The sequence below is a fragment of the Patagioenas fasciata genome, chromosome 16, assembly GCF_037038585.1.
Source record: "Patagioenas fasciata isolate bPatFas1 chromosome 16, bPatFas1.hap1, whole genome shotgun sequence".
Taxonomy (NCBI): Eukaryota; Metazoa; Chordata; class Aves; order Columbiformes; family Columbidae; genus Patagioenas; species Patagioenas fasciata.
This window is the reverse complement of record NC_092535.1, coordinates 13,214,106-13,239,036: the sequence shown is the minus strand read 5'-3', so window position 1 is coordinate 13,239,036 and position 24,931 is coordinate 13,214,106. Positions and strand designations below refer to the sequence as shown.

The 24,931-nt window shown below is 47.2% G+C and overlaps 1 protein-coding gene across 5 annotated transcripts in view; it reads left to right on the top strand.

Moving 5' to 3' along the window:
* The window catches only part of PMEPA1 (prostate transmembrane protein, androgen induced 1), a 46,205-nt gene extending 32,094 nt beyond the window's left edge, over positions 1-14,111 (top strand). For 3 of the 5 annotated variants that reach the window (XM_065849600.2, XM_071815435.1, XM_071815437.1), the window contains 3 exons: positions 2,444-2,598; positions 8,131-8,184; positions 8,278-14,111. In XM_065849600.2, the coding sequence (XP_065705672.2) occupies positions 2,444-2,598; positions 8,131-8,184; positions 8,278-8,826 (758 nt within the window). In that variant the 3' untranslated portion in view covers positions 8,827-14,111. The remainder of the gene's footprint in view (positions 1-2,443; positions 2,599-8,130; positions 8,185-8,277) is intronic. The other 2 variants (XM_065849601.2, XM_071815436.1) reach the window with 2 other exon arrangements.
* The last annotated feature ends 10,820 nt before the right edge of the window (positions 14,112-24,931 follow it).

Genomic DNA, 24,931 nt, shown 5'->3' with positions numbered 1-24,931 from the left:
TATGCGAAATTAAATTAGTGTGACCTTACTTTGCATTTGGAGGCTGAATATGCCCATCTCGTAAAGCCTAGTGCATTTATAACACTTCCCCTGGGGAAAATTACAGAGAAAAATGGAATGAGGTCTCTTCTAATTGAAAAGTGACAATGATTAGGAAGCCAAATACAAAATGTGTTGAGTATTTTTTTTCTTGATTTGTTGTGTGTGTGTTTTTAAGAATACCAGTAGAATTTAAAATTATGTGCTTTGCAGTTTGGCTTGGTTTTCATTCCCCAAAGTCTTTTTATTAGCATAGCAGCTGAATTGCACTTGTATAATAATGTATTAACTCAAAGTTTGGGTTTTTAATGATCTTTCTTCATTAGTTGGACTGAGCTGCTTGGATAAAGTCTTACCAAGTATATCCAGCTTTCCAGTGGTTGGTTGGTTGGTTTTTCTTCCCTTTCTGCAAACGAAGCCCACGAAGACAAGTTAAAACAGGGAGAGCTGGCAGAAACCTTGGTGCCTCGAGTGGGTATGAGTCTCTTGAAACTTGAAAAGCACAAATTAAGTGTGTAGGGCTTCTTTATTTTCTTCTTCTCCGAAGGCCACGTTGGGCAACATGAGCATTCTTGGGATTAAAGCTCCTATCAGTGTACCTGCTGTGTTTGCTCTGAGGCTGTGCTGGTCCTCACGGGCTGGGACGCTGTGGATGAGATGCTGGTGTGTTGTCCCGGAACCTGACGGGATCTTCTGCTTCAGGCTCCGCTTCTTGTGTGTGCAGGACACTTGGCTTAGGTCGTTTGGGAATGGCACATCCTGTGTGTCTCCTTCCTCGGAAGGAATTCGGACAGCGCTTCGCAATGGCCAAAAATTGACCTGGTCACCAACGTACCGTGACCAGTTTAGCAAGGTTTGGTTTGTATATGGGACCTCTCATCCTAGGAAAGTAACTTTCCTTTACAACTACCTTGATCTTGTTTTTCTTCAGAAACATAACCTCTTCTAATGGCATTTTCTTACCGTAGCCAAAGCACAGGCTGTGTTTTGAGGGTAAATTCTTCCTGAAACCTTTGGTTGTGTTTTATTGTTTGTCTTTTCTGTGATGAATTGTGCCAGAAGCAAGCGCGGCACCTGAGCTGGGCGGCCGCTCTGGGGCTGCTGGGCTGTGTCCGTGTGTCCGTGGGGCACAGGGCTTGGGGGCCCTGGGGGATCTGGCTCTTTGTGGGAGACCTGGAGAACACCCTGGGGAGGTCTGTGGGGCCGATAAGGTTCCTGCTTTCAAGGCATAATTCTGCTTTTTGGAGGTGGTTGGCAGAGCTAGTTCAGCATTTTGGGCAACAGCAGAAATAGCTGCTGTTTAGCAGAACGAGCTCCGAGGTAACTGGCAGCACTTACCACCTGGAGTCTTTTCTTGACATTTATTTCCTTTTACTGGCACTTAAATGCCACATGCCAGGAGAAAACTTTCCACGAAAAAAGAAAATGAAATTTGCCTGACTCAGCAGGAGCCACCCCAGCTGGCACGAGCGGTGGGATGCTGGCCTTTGAGGCAGAGCGGATCTTCCTGTGTATGCATAGATATATACGTGTGTCTGTATAGATAAAATACAGATGGCAGCATCTGTGATACCTTAGGGCACAGCTTTCCAAAACTGGATTATATAGGTGTCCCTACTGAGAAGCAAACAAAGTTTAAATCCCGAGAACGATGGAATTTTGCTGCTCTGGCCCCTGCTTTGCGATGGGACGGGAGTTGCTGCTGCCTGGTCCTGGGCACGAGGAGCCCAGGGCAGGGGTGAGGGGGCTCAGGGGGAGCAGCTGAGCAGTTTGGGGTGGCATCTGCTCTCGGGGTTTCAAACCCATGGAAATAATGACCCCAGTGCTGTTTCCCTCCGGTGCTCAATTTTCCTTAGCCTCAGAGAGGTGTGAGGAATTATTTCCTTAGGAAATTTTAGGAGCGGCTTCTTACTGCCTCCTGCCAAATGTCTCCGGAGTTAACCAGATAGTCTGTTGTTTGCTTGTTCTTGTTTGTTTGGAGGATTTTTGGCAGGTTTCCTTTATGGCAGTTCAAGCCACTCAAGCTGCCGCTGTCAGCTGGCAGAGCCCCGAGCCCAGGGCTGTCTGGAGCTCCGGCATCGCGCCCGGCTGCCGTCTCACCAGAAAGCACGGGGTCCCCCCGCCTGTGCCCTGTGGTGGATGGGCCGGTGCCGGGGAGCAGGGGGCTGCCCTCTTCGAAGTAGCCTCTTTGAGCTTCTTTTGTGACACTGAAAAAGTGAATTAATGAGTTTTTATTATTAAGTAGCTGGACTCAAAGCATGCAGAGCCCACGAACACGTGTATAAGAGCTTTATGGGGGAAGGATGCGGCGGTGTCACTGGTGTCTTGGCCATGTTAGTTTTTTTGCACTCAGTTGCCTGCTGCTTTTTCACAGTGGCTTAAAGTCTGTCTGTCTCTCTTGCAGCGGAGTTGGAGTTTGTACAGATAATCATAATCGTGGTGGTGATGATGGTGATGGTGGTGGTGATCACGTGTCTGCTGAACCACTACAAACTCTCTGCGCGATCCTTCATCAGCCGGCACAGCCAGGGGAGGCGGAGAGACGAGAACCTCTCATCAGTAAGTCATGTCCTGCTCTTCCAACCCGGGTCCTGCGCTGTTTGCCGAATGATGTGATATTTGGGAAGTGTTAAAGCCAAAAGCATTCATCTGGGTCGCGTTTGCCCACGTGCCATTTGGCACTGCGTGAAGAAACACCCTCCAGGTTGGGTCTTGGCATCATCTTCTGTCTCTCGATTATGCAGGGACCTTTTAGGGATGCCTCTGCTCTTTAGGGTGCTGTGTGTTGGGATACATGGGCAGCTGTAGCCTTGTGTTTTTGCCCTGAGCTTTGCAATTTGGACTTCACATCAGTCAGGTTAACTGCACAAGGCTGTTTTTGGTGTGTCCTGTTCCTGAAGCCACCACGTACCCTCAGTCAGTTGGGTTGCACATGCCTTGCCTTTGACAGCCCCAAACTGTGTCCTTTGCAAGCTCCAGGTGGAGAGTCTCAAATGACTGTATAAAAATGACTGCTTGCCTCGAAGAGAGTAGGAAATCCTGAGAGGTTTTGTACAGTTTTCAATAGTACCTCTGACCAAGACTCGAGGAGGAGCCTCTCCAGCCTCGGGCAGATGTTGTTTTATGCACAGCTGGAGGGTTTCCTCAAATACAGCAGCTCAGAGAGACTTAAGAGAACATACAAAGACAGCACATTTTCTTGGAGAGTGAACATGTATTATATACTATTCACTGCTGCTTGCATGGCTCTGTCTTCAGTGCAGTGTATCTTGTACTGATACTTCTATTTTTCGTGTTCACCCTTAAAATCTTAAAGCTCTTTAAACAATAGGGCTTCCTCAAGGTTGCACGCTCTCCTTTGCAGGTTTCCAGGGCTGAGCACATCGCTGCTGCCTTGTGCTGGTCTGTGTGGGGCTGCAGGGTAAAAATCAAATACTGGGATTGCTGGGTTTTGTTTTAAAGGGAGAGATATCTAACATGTTTTATTTAACAAGTCTCCAGTACAGCGCTGTTGCTCAAGCAGCCACCAGCTCTGGGGTCAGCCCTAAACTCGTGGGGTTACAGAAATCTCACGTCTCCATCACCCCGTGTACCTGCTTTCAACAGTGGCAAAATGTGGGCACCTGAGCCTGTGAGTTTTTAAACACGGCAGAAAGATTGTTTTCCCATTTTCCATTTTTTTTTCTCTATTCTGTTTTATTCAGAATGTTTTACTTGAACAATACCAAAATGTTTCATTTTACATTTTCAAAGCAAATATCAGATCCAGTCTTTTAATATACTAGTTTCCATTTTGTTAAATGGCCTCGTTGTTTATTTTCTTTAAGAAGAGGAAAGAAGGCTGACGTGGAAAGAGAAAATCACATGGAGATGGAAGAGAAATTTTGGGTTGATGCAGTCCCTGCACCAAACCAGCTCTGCTATTTAGTAGCATTCAGTCACATCAGTGATGAAATGGCTTTTTAGCGAAGGTTTACCTGCACACCTGCGCTAGGCCTGAGGGAGGATGCAGAGTCTTCAAAACCTTTCTCCGAGCTAAGGAAAGAAATGCGAATGTACCTGTTTGGGTTCTCCCCCTGCCCCTGTATGATTCTTCCCCTTCCCTGCCCAGCCCCAGTCTAAACGAACGTTCCAACCAGCAGACGGGCTGTGCTGGACTGGATACCACTTTACTTAATTCATTAAACTTGCACCGAACTGGTGTTGGGCTTTTTTAGATCTCAAACTAGATCTTGCTGTCGTGACCACAGACGAGCACTGGAGCCGTGTCCATGCTTTTCACCTCCTGCAATATTAAAGTAACTCAACCCATGACAGGATGCTTCTGAGTCTGCTGGAGTTGTCCTCCTTCATTGTAGCTCAAAAATTACAACTGAAGGAGAAATCAATTTCCCTAAAGGTTGTTCGTTTTGTTTTGTTGGTGGTTGTTGGTGGTGGTGGGTTTTTTTTAATGTGTTTCTTGCTAGCAACGAATTCTTGTATTACATGTGTGTTTCTCCATCACCATTCTTGCTGTACTTAAACTCTGTCTCCTTATAACAAAGAACTTGTATTTTTCCAGAACTAAAAATGTTTAAGAAATGCTACTGAAGAGTTTTTTGCACTAAGAATGCCGCTGTTCTTGCACCTTTGAAACAGTGATGTCCCTCTCCACCAAGAAAACTGAGTTTAAGGGCAATTTCCCAATTACCTTTGTACCTCAAAATGGAAAATATAAGTCCTCTTGAAGGCTTGGAGACTTAATCCACACCATGCAGCTTTACAGAGAAAATTCTCTGACATTACTAAAAAAAAGTGGCTCTATGAAAGTAGAAGATCGATTTCTAAAAACAAATCTAAACATAATTTTAGGTTCTGCAGTGAGTCCTGGAATACTTGCAAAGGCTTTTACAGCCACGTTGCTCAATGGACATCGGAATCTCAGCTTTTGTTTCAGAAAACCGTAGTTTTTTAGGCTCAGCTATTGTTGAGATGAATTCAAGTCCTAAATATTCCAAAAATGAGAGGTGAGTGAGGATAGCCCCAAGGACAAGGATTTACAGGGGCGATGCTCCCCTGGGGCCGCGCAGTTTTGCTCAGCTCGGTGGGGCTGTGCGCCTGTCCCATGGCCAAAACACGAAGGCTACAAATGTGTATGTTTTCTGTCTCTGAGGCACTATCTCACTGCTGTTTGCTTTCCAGCCATTTTAATCCCCCTGCTGAGTTTTTAGGAGAGATGAGCCGTGACCCAGGTGGGCTCACAGTGGTGTGTGAGACGAAGGGTCCGTGTCGGTCAGCTCAGCGCAGGCTGAGCGCTGGAGTCCCAGGAAAAGTGGTTAATAACAACTGCAGAGATCCGGCTCCTACAGAAAATGGGTCTCCTGTCTGCTCCTTCTCCCTCTGTGGATCCAGTTTTAATGGTGTTTCTACCCATTTACTATTCTTGCAACCCTGTGTTGTGCCTGGGGCGTCTGTACAAACAGATGAGTTAATCTGTGAGCTTTTCATTTGAGCACCTGGGTGGGATACTGGGTGCAGGCTTTGGGTAAGTGGGTACTTAGGGGTAGGGGATGTTTTGGGGTGCAGCAGCTTGCACAGGGGTGTGCACGTGCCCTCCCCACCGGCTGCCGCAGCGGGAAGCCCTCGGGGAGCCGGCTGACATCACTCCCGGGAGCGGGGGAAGCAGATGGGATATTGCCATGGCGCTGCCCACCGCCAAGTTAAATATAAAACATCTAGCAGAAGGCAGCGGGGTACTCGCTGCTCAGGAAGTCTGCCACGGGGACATGGCAAAGTAAACACCGTTTTTTAAGTCCTTTCCTCTCCTGCCCGCTGCTTTGGCGTCCTTCGGCGTGAGGGGAAAGGCTGACAGTGCTGGAAACACTCCGCGTGCCCTTTGGTGTCAGCGCTGTGGCTGAGCAGGGGTGTTAGAGGCGAGGATTTGATCTGTGGCAGATGCAATTCCTCTTGGGTCTTTTGGCTGCTGGGGAATTTGACTGTAGACTATCCCTGCAGGCAAGAAATACATGTAAAATGGACCAGACTAAACAGTTGATGCCTGTGTAAACTGTTGTGTATTGAGGTCTCGAGGTCCGTATAAAACACGGTGTTGTCTTGCTCGGGAAGGGCTGTCTGGACACCGCTCAACCATCAGCTACGCTGGGGAAGATGCTGGTGCTGCGGCACTTGACCTCTGCTCCAAGGAGATGCTCCCTAAAAACACCAAGAAATGGGAAGAATCTGGGCCGTCTCATCTCCATATAAATCACTTTTCCTTGCACTGGCAACTGCTGCCTAGAGGTTTGTGTGCAGAGCTTCAAAAACAGGAACCTGATAACACATGCAATGCAACGAGAGAAAATACACTCTGAAGCTGGGGGAAAATAAGAAAAAGGCAAGGGGAGAGAGCCAGAGGGGTGGAGGTGTAACTGGTGACATCTTTGGAGATCTTAACGCGGTGCTGGTGCTGTGTTTTGGGCAGTGGGATGTGTGGTGTGGGACGGCTGGGTGCTGAGGCTCCTGCCGTGGGGCTTGGGGCTGGCTCTGCCCATGGGGACACCCCTGCTCTGTCCCCTGTCCAAGGCGCTTCTGGGGGGAGCGGAGATGCTGCTCAGCTGCGTGCTGGGCTGTCTGCAAAGGTATGCAGTGATGTTTTGCCTTGCATGCTGCAGCCTGGGGTTAGGCCAGATGTGCTTCACAGCTGGGTGAGTTCCAGGGAGCATCAGACGTGCAGGATTCCTTCTGACTTCGTCAGCAAAGGTGTCTGTGGTGCTGCAGCATGCTGCGGATCTTCCCAGGCTTTTACCGGGCTGCCCTGACCGCCGCCATGGTGGTTGTAAAAATAGTATTTTTCACAGCAGGGAAGCTTGTGGTTTGCTCACCCTGGATGGGACACCTTAAAGGGGAAAAAGAGACATATTTGGCATTTTCTTTCCACTGGTGGGAAATACTCCTGCCTGTGCCAGAACTGGGGATTCACCTGCAAGGAACTGAGAGGTGCCAGCTCTTGCAGGTTATAATTAAGAGCCTTCTGGCTTGTGTTCCTCCAGCCCTGCCTGCCAGAGGGATGTTGCTATATGTGAATATTAGCAATATTTAAATATTTTAGTTCTTAAGGCAAAAGTGTCTGGGGTGAACTGTGTATGCTCAGAGTATCACCAGCAAATGGGAAGAGCCTTTGTTTGTGTGTTTTGATCATGAATTGTAAACTAATCTCATGGTTTGGGAGAAATTGGCTTGTGGCTTTATCATGCCTGGGGTTGTTGGCGCCTGGGTTTGGATTGCAGGATCGGGGTGATGCTTGCAGTGTACGGAAGCCTCTGGATCACAGTTCCTCAGTCTGTTTAAACCAAGGCCCACTTATTCTCTTGGGGGAAAAAATACTCCAGAACCATCCTGTTGCTACAGATTTCTGTGTTTTTAGCCAAATCAAAATTAGGCTTAACATTTGGTTATTCACTTATTATCTTTATTTTCCCATGATTTCCTTGATTGTGTGCATCAGGATGTGGGTGTGAGGTTTTTCTTTAAAAAAATAATCTTGTCATTATTTCGTGGAGCATTTTCTGCTGTCTTGTGAATCACCCACGGCTCATGGATCACAAATTGAAAAATAATCCTCTGGCATGGTTGAACCAGGGAGAGGAACATGCTGGGTGGGTGTGGGCAGGAGGGGGAAGTCTGCACATGGGAGAACGTGGTGTTTGCTGGTGTCGTTCTCATCATTCATTCTGCAAGTGGTCTATGGAGGTGAAAACGGACATAAATTTTAATCAGAAGTGGTTTTGGGTGGTAATACTCTAATACTTTAGCATATATCCATATGATACCCAGTATATATGCTAATAGCTAATACTCCTACCAGAGCTGGTTGCCTGTTTTGAAGAACCGTAAAATACCAGATTGGAAGGGACCACAGGGATCGTCCGGTGCAGCCTTTCTTGGCAAAAGCACGGTCTGGACCCCGTGCCGCCGAAGGGCTTGGTGCTGCGCGTGGCTGCGGCGGCGGCAGCGTCGTACCTGGGACGAAACCTGGCACAGGCCGTTGGCAGAGGGAGTGTAACCGCCGCGGGGGGTCAGACTCACCGCTCTCTCTTCTCCTTTCCAATGCAGGAGGGAAGCCTGTGGCCTTCGGAAAGCACCGTGTCGGGGAACGGCATCACAGAGGTGAGGGCCACGCGGGTGCCGCTGCCTTTCCCACCGTCCCGTCCTGCAGCGTCTCACGCCTCTCGCCCTCTTCCCTTTTTGTCTTCCCTCCAGCAGCAAATCTACACCCCGAGACCCAGCGACCGCCTGGCCGTGCCATCCTTTCTGCAGAGGGACCGCTTCAACAGGTTCCAGCCAACCTACCCCTACATGCAGCATGAGATCGACCTGCCGCCCACCATCTCGCTGTCGGACGGCGAGGAGCCCCCCCCGTACCAGGGGCCCTGCACCCTGCAGCTGCGGGACCCCGAGCAGCAAATGGAGCTCAACAGAGAGTCGGTGCGGGCCCCCCCCAACAGAACCATCTTCGACAGTGACTTGATAGATAACTCCGTGTACGGGGGGCCGTGCCCCCCCAGCAGTAACTCTGGCATCAGCGCGACCTGTTATGGGAGCAACGGGAGGATGGAGGGACCACCGCCGACCTACAGCGAGGTGATCGGGCACTACCCCGGGTCCACGTTTTACCAGCACCAGCAGAACAACAACGGGATGCCCTCGATCTTGGAGGGCAGCAGACTCCATCATTCACAACTCAATGGCCTTGAGAGCACAACCGCGTGGAACAAAGAGAAAGAGAAACAAAAAGGGCACCCCTTTTAAAAAAAAAAAAAAGAAAAAAAAAAGAAAAAATTAAAAAAAAAAGGAAAAAAATAGAAAATAACAAAGTAAATGAAACACTCTGCACTTCTCATTAAAAGAAAAAGGAGAGAGTGAGTTGAGGAAGATGAGCAAAGAAAAAGAAAAAGCCCTTCCCCATCTCTCCATGTATAAATATTTACTTGTTATGTCTGGTCTGAATGCACAAGCCTACCAAGCTTGCAGAAACATTTCTTTATTGAGCTGTGTCTAGACGTTTAAAAAAGGAAAAAAAATCAACCCTAGTCCATTATTTTTGTTTCTAGTTGAGCTGTGTGTGAATGCTTTTTTTTGTTTGTTTATTTCACTTATCTTTAAAGACAAAATATTTGCACAAAAAACATTTTGTTTAAAGATCTGCAATATAAATATATAAATATATATTAAAAATAAGAGAAAGTGTATGTGTAAGGAGCAGGAGTATTTTTGTATTAGAAGAGGCCTATTCAAAAAAAAAAAAAAAAAACAAAAGTTGTTTTCTGAACTAGAAGAAAAATGGCAATTTTTTGAGTGCCAACTCAAAAAGCGTGTATTACATTGTAAAAAAAAGAAAAAAAATCAAAAAAAAAATCAAAAGCAGGGGTTTAGAGTTATTTATATAAATGTTGAAATTTTGCACTATTTTTTAATATAAATATGTCAGTGCTTGTGTTGGTCAAAGCCTCTATCATGTCTACCATGAACCTGTCAAGGGATCCGTGTGGAAGTGAAGAACAAAGTAGCTGGAAGGGGGTGGCAGGCGCTGCAGCGGAGCCGCCGGCCCTGGCGGAGCGCCCAGCGGGGCCGCGGCTCCTGCAAACCCTTCATGTCCAGAGTCCCCGCCGGCGGTCACGGCTTCATACATTCCCTACAAAGCAAGAGCAGTTGGTGTGTGTCTGTGTGTCACCCGGTAAGAGTTTTTTGGAGTAAAAAGGTAAAATGCAAAGCCTCCCCGCTTCTGAGGGTCAGTAACGACAGAAGCAGACAAAAATTACTTGATTTTTTTATTTTGGACAAGCTCTGGCTTCTTGGAGGGGAGTGGTGGGGGTGAGAATAAACTTCTGTGTCTGAAGGAACAAAAGTGTTTTTTGGTTTATTTCTTTCCATGTTCAACTGAAGGGGCTCTGTTGGGAGCCAAAGCGTTATTACGGAAGTTACGGGGAGTAAACGGTAACGGCCCCACGGGCTGCCTCTCAGCTGGGGTTTAAATCTCGCATTGAAAGTAAGAGCTGAGAAGCGTGGTGGTGGTGAAAGTAATTTTCATTTTGTATTAGGCTCCCAAGGCTCTGTTTGGAATTGCGGGGCGCAGCCGTCTCGCAGCTCTGCCGTCCCCCGGGCTGCCTCTGCTCATCGCTGGTTTTTACTTTATTATCCTGGCTAAAGAGGCGTCGGATACAGTAGATGGAAATGAACCTGCTCCTGTGATGTATTAATTAAAGGCTAAAGAAATACGCTTAACGCTTTAGAAGCAAAACCCCCTTTACCTCTTCTGAAGACGTCCCCATCCACAGCAGCACGGTCCCTCCCGCCCGGCCTTGTGCGTCTTTTATTTGTCTTGGTTTTGGAAGCGTTTTTGTCTTACTGTGCTATTGTTTACATTTTTTTATATCGCGTAGGTGTCTGGTAGGTGTTTGCCCTCGTGGTGAATTTGTATGTGGTGGAGCGAGCGAGTGGGAAACCTGAGAGCGTGAGAGAGAAAGGAAAAGGGAAATAAACCCCATTTTTGGTCCCGTCTCCCCGGCCGGGAGAGCATCTCTCCGAGTGAGGAAGGGTTGGTAGGAGAACCATAGAGAGCGAAGATTTGACAAGGAGGCGTGATTTAATTTTCTGCAGGATGCTATCTAGTAGAGTGACATAAATGAAAGATATAAAGGCAATAACTATTGTATTTAAGCAACTTTTCTATTACTTGAAAAACAAAAATAACCATGAGAACGGTTTTGAAGTTCTGACCATTTGAACAATATTTATATATATTTTAAAGAAGATGATGAATAGCTGAACTTGAAGTTTGGTCATTACTTTTTGCCTTTTTTTTTTTTATTTTTGCCTAGAAATAGTCCTGTACCTTCTCAATATTGCAGACTGCTTTTCCACAGCTCTTGAAATCTTCATAGCTTTACAGTCGTGTAACCTAAATTTTGATGACCTAAAAAAAAAAAGCCACAAAAAAAATCAACCACACAAAGGAATAAATCTAGTTTGTCATGAAAGGTACAAAAATGATGAATTTATACAAGTTTTTAAAATGTATCTTTCCTTTATGTAACATGTCTATTTAGTGCCTTATTAAAGAAACAGTAACCCTCCCTTTTTAGAGAGGGGGAAGCAAACTCATTATTAGCATCACAAGTAACCAGCGTCTGGTCTCTTGCTCCTTTGGACCTTGCAGTTGAGTTTTTCCAGCCCCTTCTTTCCTGCGGTCTGTAAGGGAACTTGAATGCATTTATGCACATTTTCTTACCCGGGGAGATAGGAAACTCCGGTGGATGTTGTAAATGAGATACCAACCAAAAGAGAAACCGAAATATAATATCTACTGCCCTCTTGAGCCAAAATGTGTGAATAGTGTTGTTGGGGTTTTTTTGTTTGTTTGTTTTTTGGTTTGTTGTTTGTGTTTTTGGGGGGTGGTGGTGTTCTGTGATCTGAACTAATTTGTTTGCTACAAAAAACCCTGGTTACCTCAGCAGGTTTTGGGTGGAATATGCATCACACACCTGAGCCTGAGCAGCGCACAGGGCCGTGTGGTGGGGAGCAGGGCTGGCTGGGTGACAGGGTTGTCTTGTCACCTGCCACCAAAGCCCAGGGAGGTGGGCAGGGTCTGGAGAGGTGTGGATGGAGGGGGAGTGGGAGAGGGTCTAAAACCCAGTGCAATTAACCCAGCTCTCATGCTTTGAAGTCCTCAAAATTTCAACTGATCCTCCTTTTTTCTCCCCTCATTTTTGTTTGTTTTGTTCTGTTTTTCTCTCCCCAATCCACTCCCAGTGTGAGCTTTTATTTCATAAACATCACCCCAAGCATCTGCAGCCGCATGGTCCATTTATTGAGTTCCTGGGTCGGGTTTTATTTACCTCTGTCTCTCGTTTGGGGAATTCAGTGAGTGTGAAACGGCATGGCTCAGCATCACCAAATTTCTGTTGCAAATGATGCCTTTTCAGTCCATGCCCTGCACAAAGAAAGCCCGAGCTGCCCCCATCCCCGCTGCTCCTGTGGGTCCCTGGGGAGCGGCTGCAGACGGGGGGAGCCCCGAGTCCCAGGCAGCGGGTGCAACTCGAGTCCGTCTGGACAGAGCCACGTTGTCGCTTTCTGTCCTTTCTTCTGTCCCTCTGTCCTTTCTTCTGTCCCTCTGCTTTGCAGTCCCGAGAACTGTGTGTTGCAAGTGCAGATACCAGATCAGGGGCTCAGATCAACTCCAAGTTCTGAATGGGTGTTTAGAAATGATGGTCTGTTCTTTTTGTTATTATTATTGTTGTTGTTGTTGTTCTCATTACTATTTAATGTTACTTTTTGCCTCGGGGTCCATTTCTTCCCAGTTCCCACATCCCGTACTGCCACCAAGGCAGACAATTTGCTTTGCACACCCTTGCTGATGTCTCCACTTGTTTCCTTCTGACCTTTGTGTGGCTCAGGAGAGACTTGTACCAGAAGCTGGACCCTGGTCCTGCTCTGTAGGAGTTTCTAGCATCTTGCAGCTGTCAGCAGGGAGGTTCAGGCCCCTTAAGAATGATTTATTTTTAAACAAATACAGAAGAAACACAGCATTGCTAATGCTTAGCAACCTCTTGTCCTAGCCTGCCTTTTTGCTCGGAGTTTTAAGAATCACGTTAGCTTTAAAAGAGGTTGTTAATCTTGGAGAGTTTCTTAGCTTACGGTATGGCAACCAGCATCCTGAAAGTGCCCCCAATTCTTACTGGTCTGGAGTGGGAACGTGGTTGTGTCAATCAGGATGGTGAGGAAGGATGGGTTTTGTTTGAGTTTGGCACTGGTAAAACTTGTGTTCACAGCCCTTGGTCTCACTGGTTTGAAGATTCAGCTTTACTAATCCAGTACATTGTTTCCATTAGTGTTACGAAATTCATTCTATCTTAAGGGGGGGTATAAGGAAATCCAGTTGCTTTCTGGAGAATCACCCTTTTTTATGTGTATTGAACTACAAAATTGCACTAACTGCTATATTAAAAAATAAAGAAAAAAAAGCCCAATGTTTTTCCTAGGGATCGGGAAAAGACTGAATCCAGATGTGTAGCATTAACAGTGCTAGGTGAGAACAGAATGAATTTTTAATCTCTTCTGTCTCTCTATCGCTCAGAGATTTTCTATGTACAACACATAGCTACAAAAATCAAACAGAAGTTTTCCAGAAACTCTGCATCAAATTTTTGCTGTACTATAGAAGCTCATGAAGGACACAATTGAAGTCCTAATTTGCCTGCCTTATAGACACATTTCATTGTATTAATATTTTCTTAAACTTCCAGTTGCATTGCTTTGCCTTTGGAGTTTGTTATAGGCAGTCCTGTATCCTGAGTTCTGTTCGAGTTTAAACTTATGTAAACTATTGACAGCACATGCAATGCAGTACTTATCTATATTTTGCTGTTTTAGTATGAATATGTACTCTGATGCCAATTTACAAAAATCTGTTGTAAACGCTTATTGTGTAACAGTAACCGATAGTGGCAATTATATGTCATTCTAAAAGCTGCAATACTTATACAATAAATTTTACAATACTTTGGAAAATTTGCCTTCACCTTTTGCTTTGTTACCCAAAAATCAGGGTTTGCCAACACCGTGTAATTTCTAAAGCTCTTCCTATTCTCAAATATTGGAAAATGAATATTCTCAGTCCTTGACATTTGTGTGGTTTTTTTTCCCCCTTCCTTGTTAAGTAGCCTTCTGAATAACGGGCCAACCTCTGTATTGCCATGATGTGTCTTTTCCCATGAAGCTGTAGCTGGTTCCCGTGTATTTGCATGCTCGGTCTGTGTGTGCGTGCACAATTCTGTTTTCCTTTTGAGTAGATCAGGTGTCGCAGCTTTAATCCCAGAAGAAGCATTCCTGGTTTGCACCAGTATGTCCACCACTTGCGATCCTGCCTTTCAGCCAAGAACATCACTGATGGTCAGAAGGTCTTAACTTGAATAACCGTCAATCGACAAGAACTGTGTAGATTGACTCAAATCCTAAGCACAGATAATTTATGTAACTTTCTCCTTTCTGAGACTGTGGTCAAATTGCAGTGATCACATTAAAATGATTGAAAACTTTACTGTTTGAAGGGGTTTTTCTTTTTGTGTTTCTGAAGGATGTCCTGTAGGTTCACCTGTCCTGGCCAGACCTTGGATTCCCTCTTGGGACTAAGGAGTGCGTAGTAGTAAATCCTTGTGCTTTGCCTGGAGGCGGTCAGCCCTGCCTAAGCCCTCGGTCTCCCCAGCCCTGCTCTCTCGCTCGTCACAGACCTTTGTTCAAGGTGGCAACGTTTTTGAAGGTGGTCGCTGAGTTTTCCAAGCGTCCCCTCCGGCTGATTTGGATGGGCAAGTGGTGGAAACTTGGTCTTAATTTGAGGGAGCCATGAGCGTGAGCTGCTCCTGTGGACTTGAGCCAGATGCCTGGACGCTCCGCACAGCCCCGAGCTGACAGCCACTTTGGAAAATGTCACTGGTAATGCCTGAAAGCAGCTTAATTTAGCCCAGGAATGAGAATCCCATATCCAACCCTCTGGCTCTGATCCCGGGACTGTGCCACTTGCCTCCCGCTTAGGGTTTATTTTTACGGATTGCTGCTGGAAAGACAACGTAGTGATACGAGACTGGAAAGCAGCTGCCTTGGGGGGATGGGGGAGCACTTTTATTTTTCCTCGTGGCAAGCAATCGGCTGCTTTCCACAGCGTGCCGTTGCTGACCGTCAGCAGGGCTCTCCTGGCTCCGGGGAGCGCTCACCAGTGACTGACCACAGGCTCCCATGGGCCAAATACCCAAATGAGCCCAGGTTGGAGCCCTTCTACCTTTACAGCCAAATCACTCAAAATACCCTGGTATGAAGAGCTGTAGCGTGGCTGGGGGGTGGTACAGGACTGGCCCCACATGCTCTCAGGACTCTGACAAGCAGTGGGGCTTCAAGCATGGCACTGTCTCCATGCCCAGAGGGATCCAGAGGTTCCGAAGAGCTGAGGTGCTGTCAGAAGAAGAGCACGGTGCCGTGCAGGTGAGGTTTGTGAGCAGCACTGTGGGTTAAATTGCTCTTGCTGCCATTTTAGGCTGTGGGACGCTGGGCTCAGCAGTCTGGGCTCCGGGATGAATCGCTGTGTGGTGATGTGGAGGTGCAGGTGGGCTTCTCAAGGCATCACGGAGCACCTGAGGTGGTGTGTCGGTGCTGGAGAGCATGCTGTACACAGTGCTGCTCTGTGCTGCCAGCATTCCCTGCCTTCCAGTCCATTTACAAACCACCGGCTGTTAGCCAGGCAGCCTTTTATTTCCTCTAAATCATGTGTTAAATGAGCAGAACCCTGACCAACTTCCACATGAATGTTTGGAGCTATAATTTTTAACCTGTTTGCAATCAAGGTGTGATGCTTTGTCCCGAGCTGGGCTCTCCAGGGCTGGATTCCTCCTTTCCTTTGGGACGGTACCTTTGCAGCCCAACCAGGCTCACGAGGAGGCCGGTGGCAGCGGCTGGGGTCTGTGCTGTGGGATAGCTTTTAGGGAGCAAAATCTGCATTTCAGCATGAGCGCATGGACCAAAACAAGCAACTCTGCCTGTTGTGTGTGTTTGAGCAGGTAAAGACAAGAGTTTTGTCTTCGTTTCAGTCTTCATCAGCCCTGCTCCTCCTCACCCTCGATACGGTGGGAGCTCCGCGGGAGCCGACACGGCTCACGGAAACCCAGGCCCCATCCTGAACAGACACAGATGTCTCGTTTTATGCACTGTGAATAACACAGATAAAAATTCAAATGGCTTACTCAGTGTATTACAGTGCGCACGGGAGTCTTGTGGGATCAGGGCCGGCGGGAAGAAACGAGGCGAAAACCCAGGGTGGGGATGAGCTGACTTGCGTTACCAGCACAGAGCTTTGATGAAGGAGCGCGATGCCGTGGGCTGCACGAGGAGCTCGGTGACCGTGGTGGGATCCTGGTGGCCCCGGTGTTGGCTCAAGCAGCTCCAAACACACTTTTCTGTCCTGCATGCAAAGGAACACCAAACCACCACATTTCTGAGAGGTGGCAATGTCCCTGCCCCAGCCTCGGGTCACACATCCAAATGGGAAACATCCACTTTAGTCCAGGTGCGGCGAGGCGGGGGAAAGGGCAAGGTTTGCTTCGAGTCACTGTTCCAAAATGACATTTTTCATTTTTGGATTCATGGCTGAAACCTACATCTTCCCACAGAAAAATGAGAACTCAGCTGAAACCACATTTTCCAAAATGGAATTTTTTGAAAATTAAAAAAAAATAATAATAAAAAAAGGGCCAAGTTCAACCACCACAGTGCGTGGGAATGGGCAGAGAAATGTTGTTGCTAAGCTGTCTTTCCATGGCTAATGAGGTGATCTGGGGACACTGCGGTGCAGCTGATTGGCAAAAGATTATTTTTAATCGTTTTTATTTTTTTTCCTCGCAACTCCAGTGGAAGAAACAATTTTGTGACTTTCGGAAACCACGAGTGGCAAAGCCTTTGATTTTAAACAGATTTCTGTGCTGCAAATGGAATAGGACTTCAGAAATCAGATTCAGCTTTCCCCTGTGCTTCCAGCGTGGAAACCCTTTTTTGCAGCAGTTCTGGCCCTCCCTGGCTGCGCTCGCTGGAAGGTATAAATTCCAACTTCAAAGTATCTGAACTTCACAAGAGCTTTTTTTTTCTTTTCCACTTTTTGTCTCCGTATTTCATCTGCTTGTCCTAACGCAAACTCTTCCCCTCTGTCTGCCGGTGCCCCCTCCACCAGCGCCTCCTCGGGAGCCGCGTTGATCCCCGTTCCTGCTCATCCCAGCAGACGATTCCTTTCTCGTCCAGTCTCGTCGCTGCCTGCGACTGCATTTCATCTGGTTTGTGCCTGGAGGGCACGAAACAAAACCTCCCCAGGGCTTGTTCAGCTCCAGCCCCAGCGCTCAGGGATGGTCCCTCCAAGTAAATGTGAATGAGCTGGCTTGGGGTGAGGTGGGAAAGGTGTGAAACCTGGAGTCAGCCTCTTGCTTTTTAACCCAGTCAGGCTGCTTTTCCCTTGGACTGATTTATTGGAGGGTTTTTTCGCTATGCTGCAGGCTGAGACCTGCCTCACTGTCGAGGGAGGAGAAGCCTTGACCAGGGACAGAAACCCCTGAGTAAGATGCCTGGAAATACAAATTCTCCCTCCTGGCGAGTGTTGCAGTGATGGGTTATACTGAGATTTACTAAGAAAGCAACGTGGTCTCACAGGAATCCTTGCTGTTGACTATCCTGACTGTAATGGGAATTTACTCCAAACACTTGCTACTATCCTTTTTTTTGCTTAAAAAAAAGAGTGTCTAGACACTCCCACTGCTTTGACATGAAACAGGACTATATAACGGTGTTAACAGCAAAAGCAAAAACCTGGATGGGAGAGAAGAGGAAATAATTCTTGCCTTGCGCTTCTAGACATGATCAGGCTGGAAGAGCACTACTCAAGATTCGCTTCATTTAAAGTCTGATGGGGTCAAAACTGGTTCCTCCTGCCTCTTTACCCTGCAGACAGCTCACCCCTCTCCTTTGAACCCAGTGCAGAAGACTTGTGTGTTTTGCTCAGTGAGCAGGCAGAGCAGCTGGCAGCTTTGACCCAGGTGGGCACAATCCTGCCGTGGTCCAGGAGGCAAATTTAGGCAGCTCCGGGGAGAGTGGTGATTGGCTGGGGGTTTTTCTCTGCTCTTCTGTTGAGAGGGTTTTGAAGGGGGTGTTTCCTGACCACCCTTTGCAGCTGTGCGTGGTGGGGCTGGGTTTTTGTTCAGCGATGCCCCAGGTTTCTGAAGCTGCCTGGGTGATGTGAATGAAAGACAAATCCTCTGAAAGAGCAGACACTTCGGTGCTTGCTCTTTTTGAGGTGAGACTGAGATTTGTGGCACTTTTTCAGGGTAGCCAAAACTGGACTTCAGGGTGTCCTAGAGCCGCGTGCTGCAGGAGCTGTAGATGTGCCTTTTCTGCCTCTGTGGCTGGAAGTTCATGAATCACTGCAGCTTGGGGGCCTCTTCCCTGGTTGCTTCCCCGCTTGGGGAGCACAACCTGCTGCTCCCCATGTGAGCAGGGCTGGCTGCTGCTGGAGAGCATCGCTGGCTGCTCCCTCCCTGCCCTGTGCATGGAGAGCCTGTTGTCAGGTAAGATTAAAGGGTGCATAAATGGAATTTAGAGCTCTGGCTGACCAGACTGATGGCTCTGGACTAGGCAGAGGAGAGGTGACACGAAGCACTCTACGCAGTGTACTTGGAATGGGTTTTGCAATGCAGAAAAGTGGGAGAGTGTTGACTCCTGGTCAGGATTCATTAGTTGTCAGCTCTTGATGGGTGTTTGTTCCCCCTGTGCAGTCCTGACTCTCAGTTCAAACGCACACAGTTGCCTTAAGATTGATTGTTAGCAGCAGCAATAAATCACAATCACAGCAGCCGGTGGTGCGTTTTGGATGCCAGTCAAAATGCAGCTCCTTGGAGTATTTATCTCTTGCAAAGTCAGAGAACCTGGACATTGAACAATTAGATCAGTGTGGCTCTGTGAAGTTGCATTTGATTAAGAGAGTAACTCTGAAGTACAAAGCTATTGCTTTGGTGTTGATGTGCATTGCTTAGAAGCCTATTTTAAAAAAAAGAGACCAGACACTTAAGTATAGATCGCCCCTGCAGCATCGCTCACCAAGTGACGCGCTGCACCGAGGCGGGTGGCTTTGTACCAGGCTCCCACCTTCACTTTTCTGCTGTGGCTTTGCTGTTGTCAAAATGGAGAGAAAAAGGTGGCTTTTGCTGCACTGGAAGCTTGGCTCAGACATCATATCTTGTTTCCCAATACAGCAGAAGTTACTGGGATACTTTAAAAGACCTTTAAGATGGATATAGCTGTCCCTGTGAGGGAATGGCTGGGCTGCTCTGGGGATCACAGCAGCTCTGCAGGGTCACAGCAGCAGGACATGGCACTGGCTGCATGTCCCAGGTAGATGCTGTAGTGTCACAGGTGATTGTCCTCAGTTTGCTTCGCTATGTCCCCTCTGTGTCACCAACAGAGGATGGGCTGATGTTGTAGTGTTAATACCTTCAGTACCAACTGCAGTCAGCTGCTTTTTTGCAAGAGATGTTTACGGCATTTTAGTACTTGGGCCCATTAAGATGAGTAAGAATTAGGCATCCAAAACATTTCAGGAGCTCTGAAATAGTCACGCAAGCATGCAGTCATGCAAGACCAACCCCTTCGGGATGCTTTGTGGTGTTTTGAGGAGAGGCTGTGTAGGCCTGGGCTTGTCAGCAGAGCTGGTGTGAGCGTGAGGAGGGAGCTGGGTTGGGTTTTACCTCGGTGCGAGTGCACACCGACGGCTTTCCCGGGGATGATGACAAGCCGTAAGCACATGTTCACTCCAAACAACTTATTAATGTACTTGTCCATCATAGTGAACACAGAGAGTTGTGGGGGTTTATTTATTTGTTTTTATTCCTCTCAGATCTCAAACCAAGGCTCTGCAAGAATCAGGTTAAAAACCAAATGATGCACGACCCTGACAGGCCCCCCTGCTTTCTTTTTCTCATCTCTATTTTTTCCCCTTGTGAGATCTGCTGTTTCCCTCTGTTCTGCTGAGCAGGTCTGTCAAATTTCTGTTCTAAGGAGGAAAGCTGGAGGTTCCCCAAGAGCCTGGCGCGGGTGCTCTGCCTCCCCGCTCCCAGGGCCCTCCCATGGGGATGGAGGAGCCAGAGCTAAATATAAGCTGGGGAGGGAAAAAATGGGGCGTGGGGGAGGGCGAGCAAGAGGATCTGTTTATTTTCCCTCTGATCTCTGAGCCCTGTTATGTTTTATTGCTTTGCAAACAGGAGGTCTGGAAAGCTTCCTTTCCTCCTGTGCCAGTGCAAGGTCAGCTGGGTGCATAATTCCTGCACTTGGAGGAAAAAATACTAAATATGACTAGATTTACAGTAATATTGTAAAAGTAGCATGAAACTGGAACTCTGTTTCTGCTCTCCAGGCCAGATTTTACTGTGAATGTCCAAATAAACTATTTATATAAACAATTTCTGCAAATCTGCACGGTGCCTGGATGCACTTGCACCCTGCTGCTGAGAATTCCGATCCGATGAGTAACCTGTGGCAGAAGAGCAACTTTTATTGCAGAAAACCCCTGCGGAAGGTGATGCAGACAGGTGCTTGATGTGCAGCAGATGTTGAGGAAGGCAAGGCACCTCCAGCACATTTGCTTTTTATGTGAGCCCAAGGATGTGGTCGCCGTTGCCTATAGCCTGGCGATGCTTCAAAGGAAACTCTTCCGTTTCGGGGTGCGTGGTGTTTGAGTAGCTGTGTCAGAGAACAAAGAGAGAGTATTAAGGAATATAATCGAGACTGTTTGTGGTGTAGAAAAGCACAATACGAAGCAAAGCTTTAAGGAAGTAGACTAACTTAAAAAAAATGTTCAGGTTTATTCAGCTTTTCCGATTCGTCAGAAGGTGCCCGACTCCTCGGTGAGGCTTCTGGGCTGAATCAAGGTCTTCTTGGACTGAGTCATGAATAAATGTAACTGGTTGTGAGTAATTGCTGGAACCAAAAGTAAGCATGGAAAATGGGCTTTGTATTTTCTCCTAAAGTCCTGGTTTATGGGAAAAGGCATTGGTTTTTCATTCCTGCTCTGTCTTTCAGCGCTGTGTGTGGGTAAAAGCTGCGAGCTGCTGCTTCTGTGTGTACTGCCTGTACGTGGGGGTTTCTGACACCCCCAGGAGACCGTGCCCATCCCTTACTTTCTCTCTTGGTCTTCAGATTCTGGACTGACTTTAGGACTTGGGCAAATGGCACAGATGTCAGCCAGCACACATACATGTCACTTTTAAAGAAATTCTGCATTGTGTGTCCTACACATTTAAAAAAAAAATCCTATTCAGGGTCTGCATCATATTGTCCTCCATCTTCATGTGCTGTGTGTGCTGTCCTCCTTTCTGTTTCTGGGTTCCTGTTAACCCAGGACTTGTTCATGGCTTGAGGAACAAGGTTCAGCTGCAGAAACAGCCCGGTCCCCCAGCCCTGTCCTTCTATACATCTCAACATCCTCATAGCAAAACAAGGGGTGGCACTTCCCACCACTGTGACCCCGCATCTGCCTTTTCTGGAGACTCATTTCTCCTCCGGATCTGGCTGAGATAGAGGATAGCAGTATAGGACTTGAGTGGAATCAAAATTGCATTATAATTGTAAACATTTGTCCAGAAATTAATGTTTCTGAACTAATGTTTCTCTCCAACCAATGCGTTAGGAAACAAATTACTCTTGCTAATTGATTTTTTTTTTTCTTTTCAATATATAACGGGAAGTCTACATGTAGAAAATCAGCCGTGTATAGTTGAAAATCCCCCTCTTTCAGCAGCTATCGGTGTAATCACTCAACTGATGTATTTGCTTGTTCTCTGTCAGTTATCACCCAGGAGCTGCATTTCTGTCTGGAGGGGGTTAACTTTTCTCATTTTTGTTTCTTGAGCTGAATCAAGTGTTGACAATCACCATAAACAGACTCCCATGTCTAATAAGTTTGCTTATAGTCCCAAAGAAGTGTATCCAGAGGGGCAATGTTATTGATGGCTTCCTCTTTTGGTGGGAAGGGTAGATTTGATGTCTTCACACCTCTGAGATTGTTAATTCAACCATTTGTCCCAATATGTAAAACAGTTTAAGCAATATCCAGGGGGCTTTTAGCAGCTGATTGATGGCTTCTCTGCTGTGAAGGTACTTGGCTCCAAAGCCTTTGTCTCTGCTGTGCCAAATCAACTGCCCCAAACCCCTGGAAACCTAACACAGAGAACTGATAGTCTGAGCGGGAGCAGAGTATAAAAAGATAAGTGTAAAATAAGTTGCAAGGCTGAAAAGCTGTGATTCATTGTCTCTCATATAAGGAAGGTGACATCTTGTCCTGCTGCAAACTAGGTCTCAAAGGTGACAACAGATTTCAGTTGCTTTAGGAGGGTAAAAAAGGAGAGCTGCAAGGGTCAGTGTCCTGCCCAGGAGCATCCCTTGCCTCCCTTTGCTGTTTTGGGTGCCTTAGCCCAGCAATGCATGGAGCTCTTCTGCCAGTAGAGAGGGATTTCCTCTAGGAATTGTAGGAAATTGTCAAAACGCAACAGCTAGGCTTTGTTTTGCACCATGTAGATGCCAAGGGGAAGGCAGGAAAGCCTGACTGGAGGGGCAGCCAAGACAAAAGGAGCAAACTGGCTTGACCATGTCCCTGAAGGAGGGAAGCAGCAGCTCCTGTGGAGCCGAGCGCATGGTTTGGCCCTTCCAAAGGGGCTTGTGGCCAAAAAGACCCCACCAGAATGGCACCTAGCCAGTGCATTTTGGAAAGCAGGGTTTGCATGTGGGCAAGTCAGCTGTTTACAGGAGCTGGGTCTAGCTTCTGGTGTGATGGAAAAGATTACTTGTGAAAGGTGCTGTGAAATCCAAATTCTACCCGTATGAGACTCATAAGTGGCCATGAGATTACAGGGCTCAACTTGTACCAGCAGTGACCACACAAATGAGGTTTTTGGCCCCTTTGAAAGCTGGAGACCACATGGAGCAACTTCCCAGCCACTGACAATTGCTGAGCCTTGGAAAGGCTGAGATCCAGGAGTGCGGAAAAGGGACCACGGCCAAGGGCAGCTCAGGGTGAGTAGGATGGAGATACCTCCTGCAAGTGTCTGGCAGCAGCTGCCCCTGTCCACGATGGCGTTAGTCAGCTTTGCTTCCTACAGCGTTCTCACTGCACACCTTCAGTAACAGCCGGTGATGGGTCCTAGCACTCCTTTAGTATTTTACAGTGATTTCCCTGTGTTGATTTGACTTCGCTTACTATCAGCCTAAACAGACAAAAAGTAATCGAAATTTGTTCAGAAGTGATTTTTCATTAGAGTTTCTCTTGAGGAGCAGATGATCTGGGGTTTTTAGTTGTTGTTTTTAATAAACCTGCATAACAGAGGATTTCATCATTGCTGCAATACTGAATGTAATGCGCTTGCAATAATTATTGCCACTGCTAATGGTGGATTGGAATTTTGCCTTAATTATATCATTAAGATACATTTCATGCATTTAATTGTTTTTGTAAAATGACAGCTAAGCTCTCCTGCCTCACATTCCCCATTTCCTGATTCAATTACTTCACATGCAAGGGCAACCTGCTAGTAATGGCCTTTCACAGCTTTTGCTTTCCAGGGGAAATCAAGTGGTTTTTGGTTAGATATGCCAATACATTTCAGGTTAGCAAAGCTTTTCTGTGCTGTTTGTCAATGTTAGTGGTGAACAGATGCACTGAACTCCCTCTTCTTCCTTGCTGGCCTAGATTTCATGAAAAATAGTAGGGGGGAAAAAAGTGTCAAGACAAGCCTGGGAAGAACAAGAAGGTTAAAAATTGATCTGCAGGCCTTAGCACATGCCTTGCTGCACCAACGGGGAGTTAAATTTGGGTAAAACAACCATGTCTGGCCCAAAGGCAGGAGCCTGGGGACCAGGGGCTCCAGCCTCAGGGGGATCACATGCTGATACAGGGATTCACTGGCAAAAGTTCCTGGGTGTTGATCATGTGAAATGCAGCTGCCGGAGAGGAGCTGGGCAGTCCAGACAGGTCCATCCTCTGCCACCGGGAGCAGACAGAGCTCAGCTATGCCAAACGGGAGAGGATCTTCTCTGTGACCCCAGCTTCCAAGCCAATACAAGGTAGTGTGGCCACACAGGATATCACGTTTGGGAAGGGACGTTTTTGTAGGAAGACCTGGGAGATCTGCGCTTTTCCTGGTTTGTTCTTGTGTGGTAGTGCTGATTTGTTAACCATGACGGTGCTGACCTCCGGGAGCAGGTCACTGGTGGGAGATGGAGCTGAGACTCTGATTCTTCTTATGGGGCAGCACCAGCCGGGAGGCTCAGGGCTTCCCTTCTGGACACATGCAAAGTTTCCTGCTTGCTCTTTGAAATGAAGTTGGCTTGTGCCTTTGCAAGGCCAGAACCAGTCACCCACAGCAAGCCCAGCCTTCTGGCAAGGCAACTAGGAAGCATATGAATCAGTGTGATCCATTGTGGTCCAAAATAAGACCTAGAGCCCTTGGCGATGATGATGTACATGGATTTGGTTTGCATGAGTAAATACAGTTTTCACTGGACAGGAATTTGTAGTTATGTTTGCAATTCCCAGCTGCTTGGAGGGATGGGAGTGGTGTGTACTCCCTACTTTGTGCCTTTTCTGACTGCAGCTCCCTCCCAAATCTAGAATCGTTGCTACGTGACTACACAGAAGCAAAATTCAGGAGGAGAGTTAAGAAACAGGGGAATCTCTGGCTGCAGTAATCACTACAGAAAATATCATTAAGTTGCCTTGAGGGTTAGATAGCTTTTTGCTTGTTTTTAGCATCACTGCTGGATTTTGGGCTGAGGGCGGTCAAAACGACCCCAAAGGCCATCCAGGTCACTAGTACTGTTTGCGTTGCAAAGCCAGAAGCCCACAGCGTTAGACACGGGATGTAATGAAAAGCGGGTAAAGCAACTGCAGAAATGCAAGTGGATTTGTGCAGATGACAGAGTGGGAACTTCCATGGCAGGCGACAGACACAGCAACTGGTAAATACTTTGAAAACCTTTCCAAATTGTTGCTGCAACACTGACCGTGGGAAGCATTTGGGAGCAGGCTTTTGTTCTCAAGACTATAACCATGCTGCTGACTCAGCAAGTCCTTGGCCTCAGTTAGTTGTGTTCGTTATTTGGAGTCCAGCAGGGATGGAGTCAATTGCCTCTTCTTTCTCTTCTTTCTGCCCTTCCTTTCTTGCTTGCTGTATGACAGAGCTGAAACTGGGCTAAGGCACAAATCCCATTCCACACTTGATGGGTTTTGCCCGAACGGTGTCCTGGGGGATCTGCAGTAGAGGCAGAAGAACTCTCTGGGCTCTGTAGA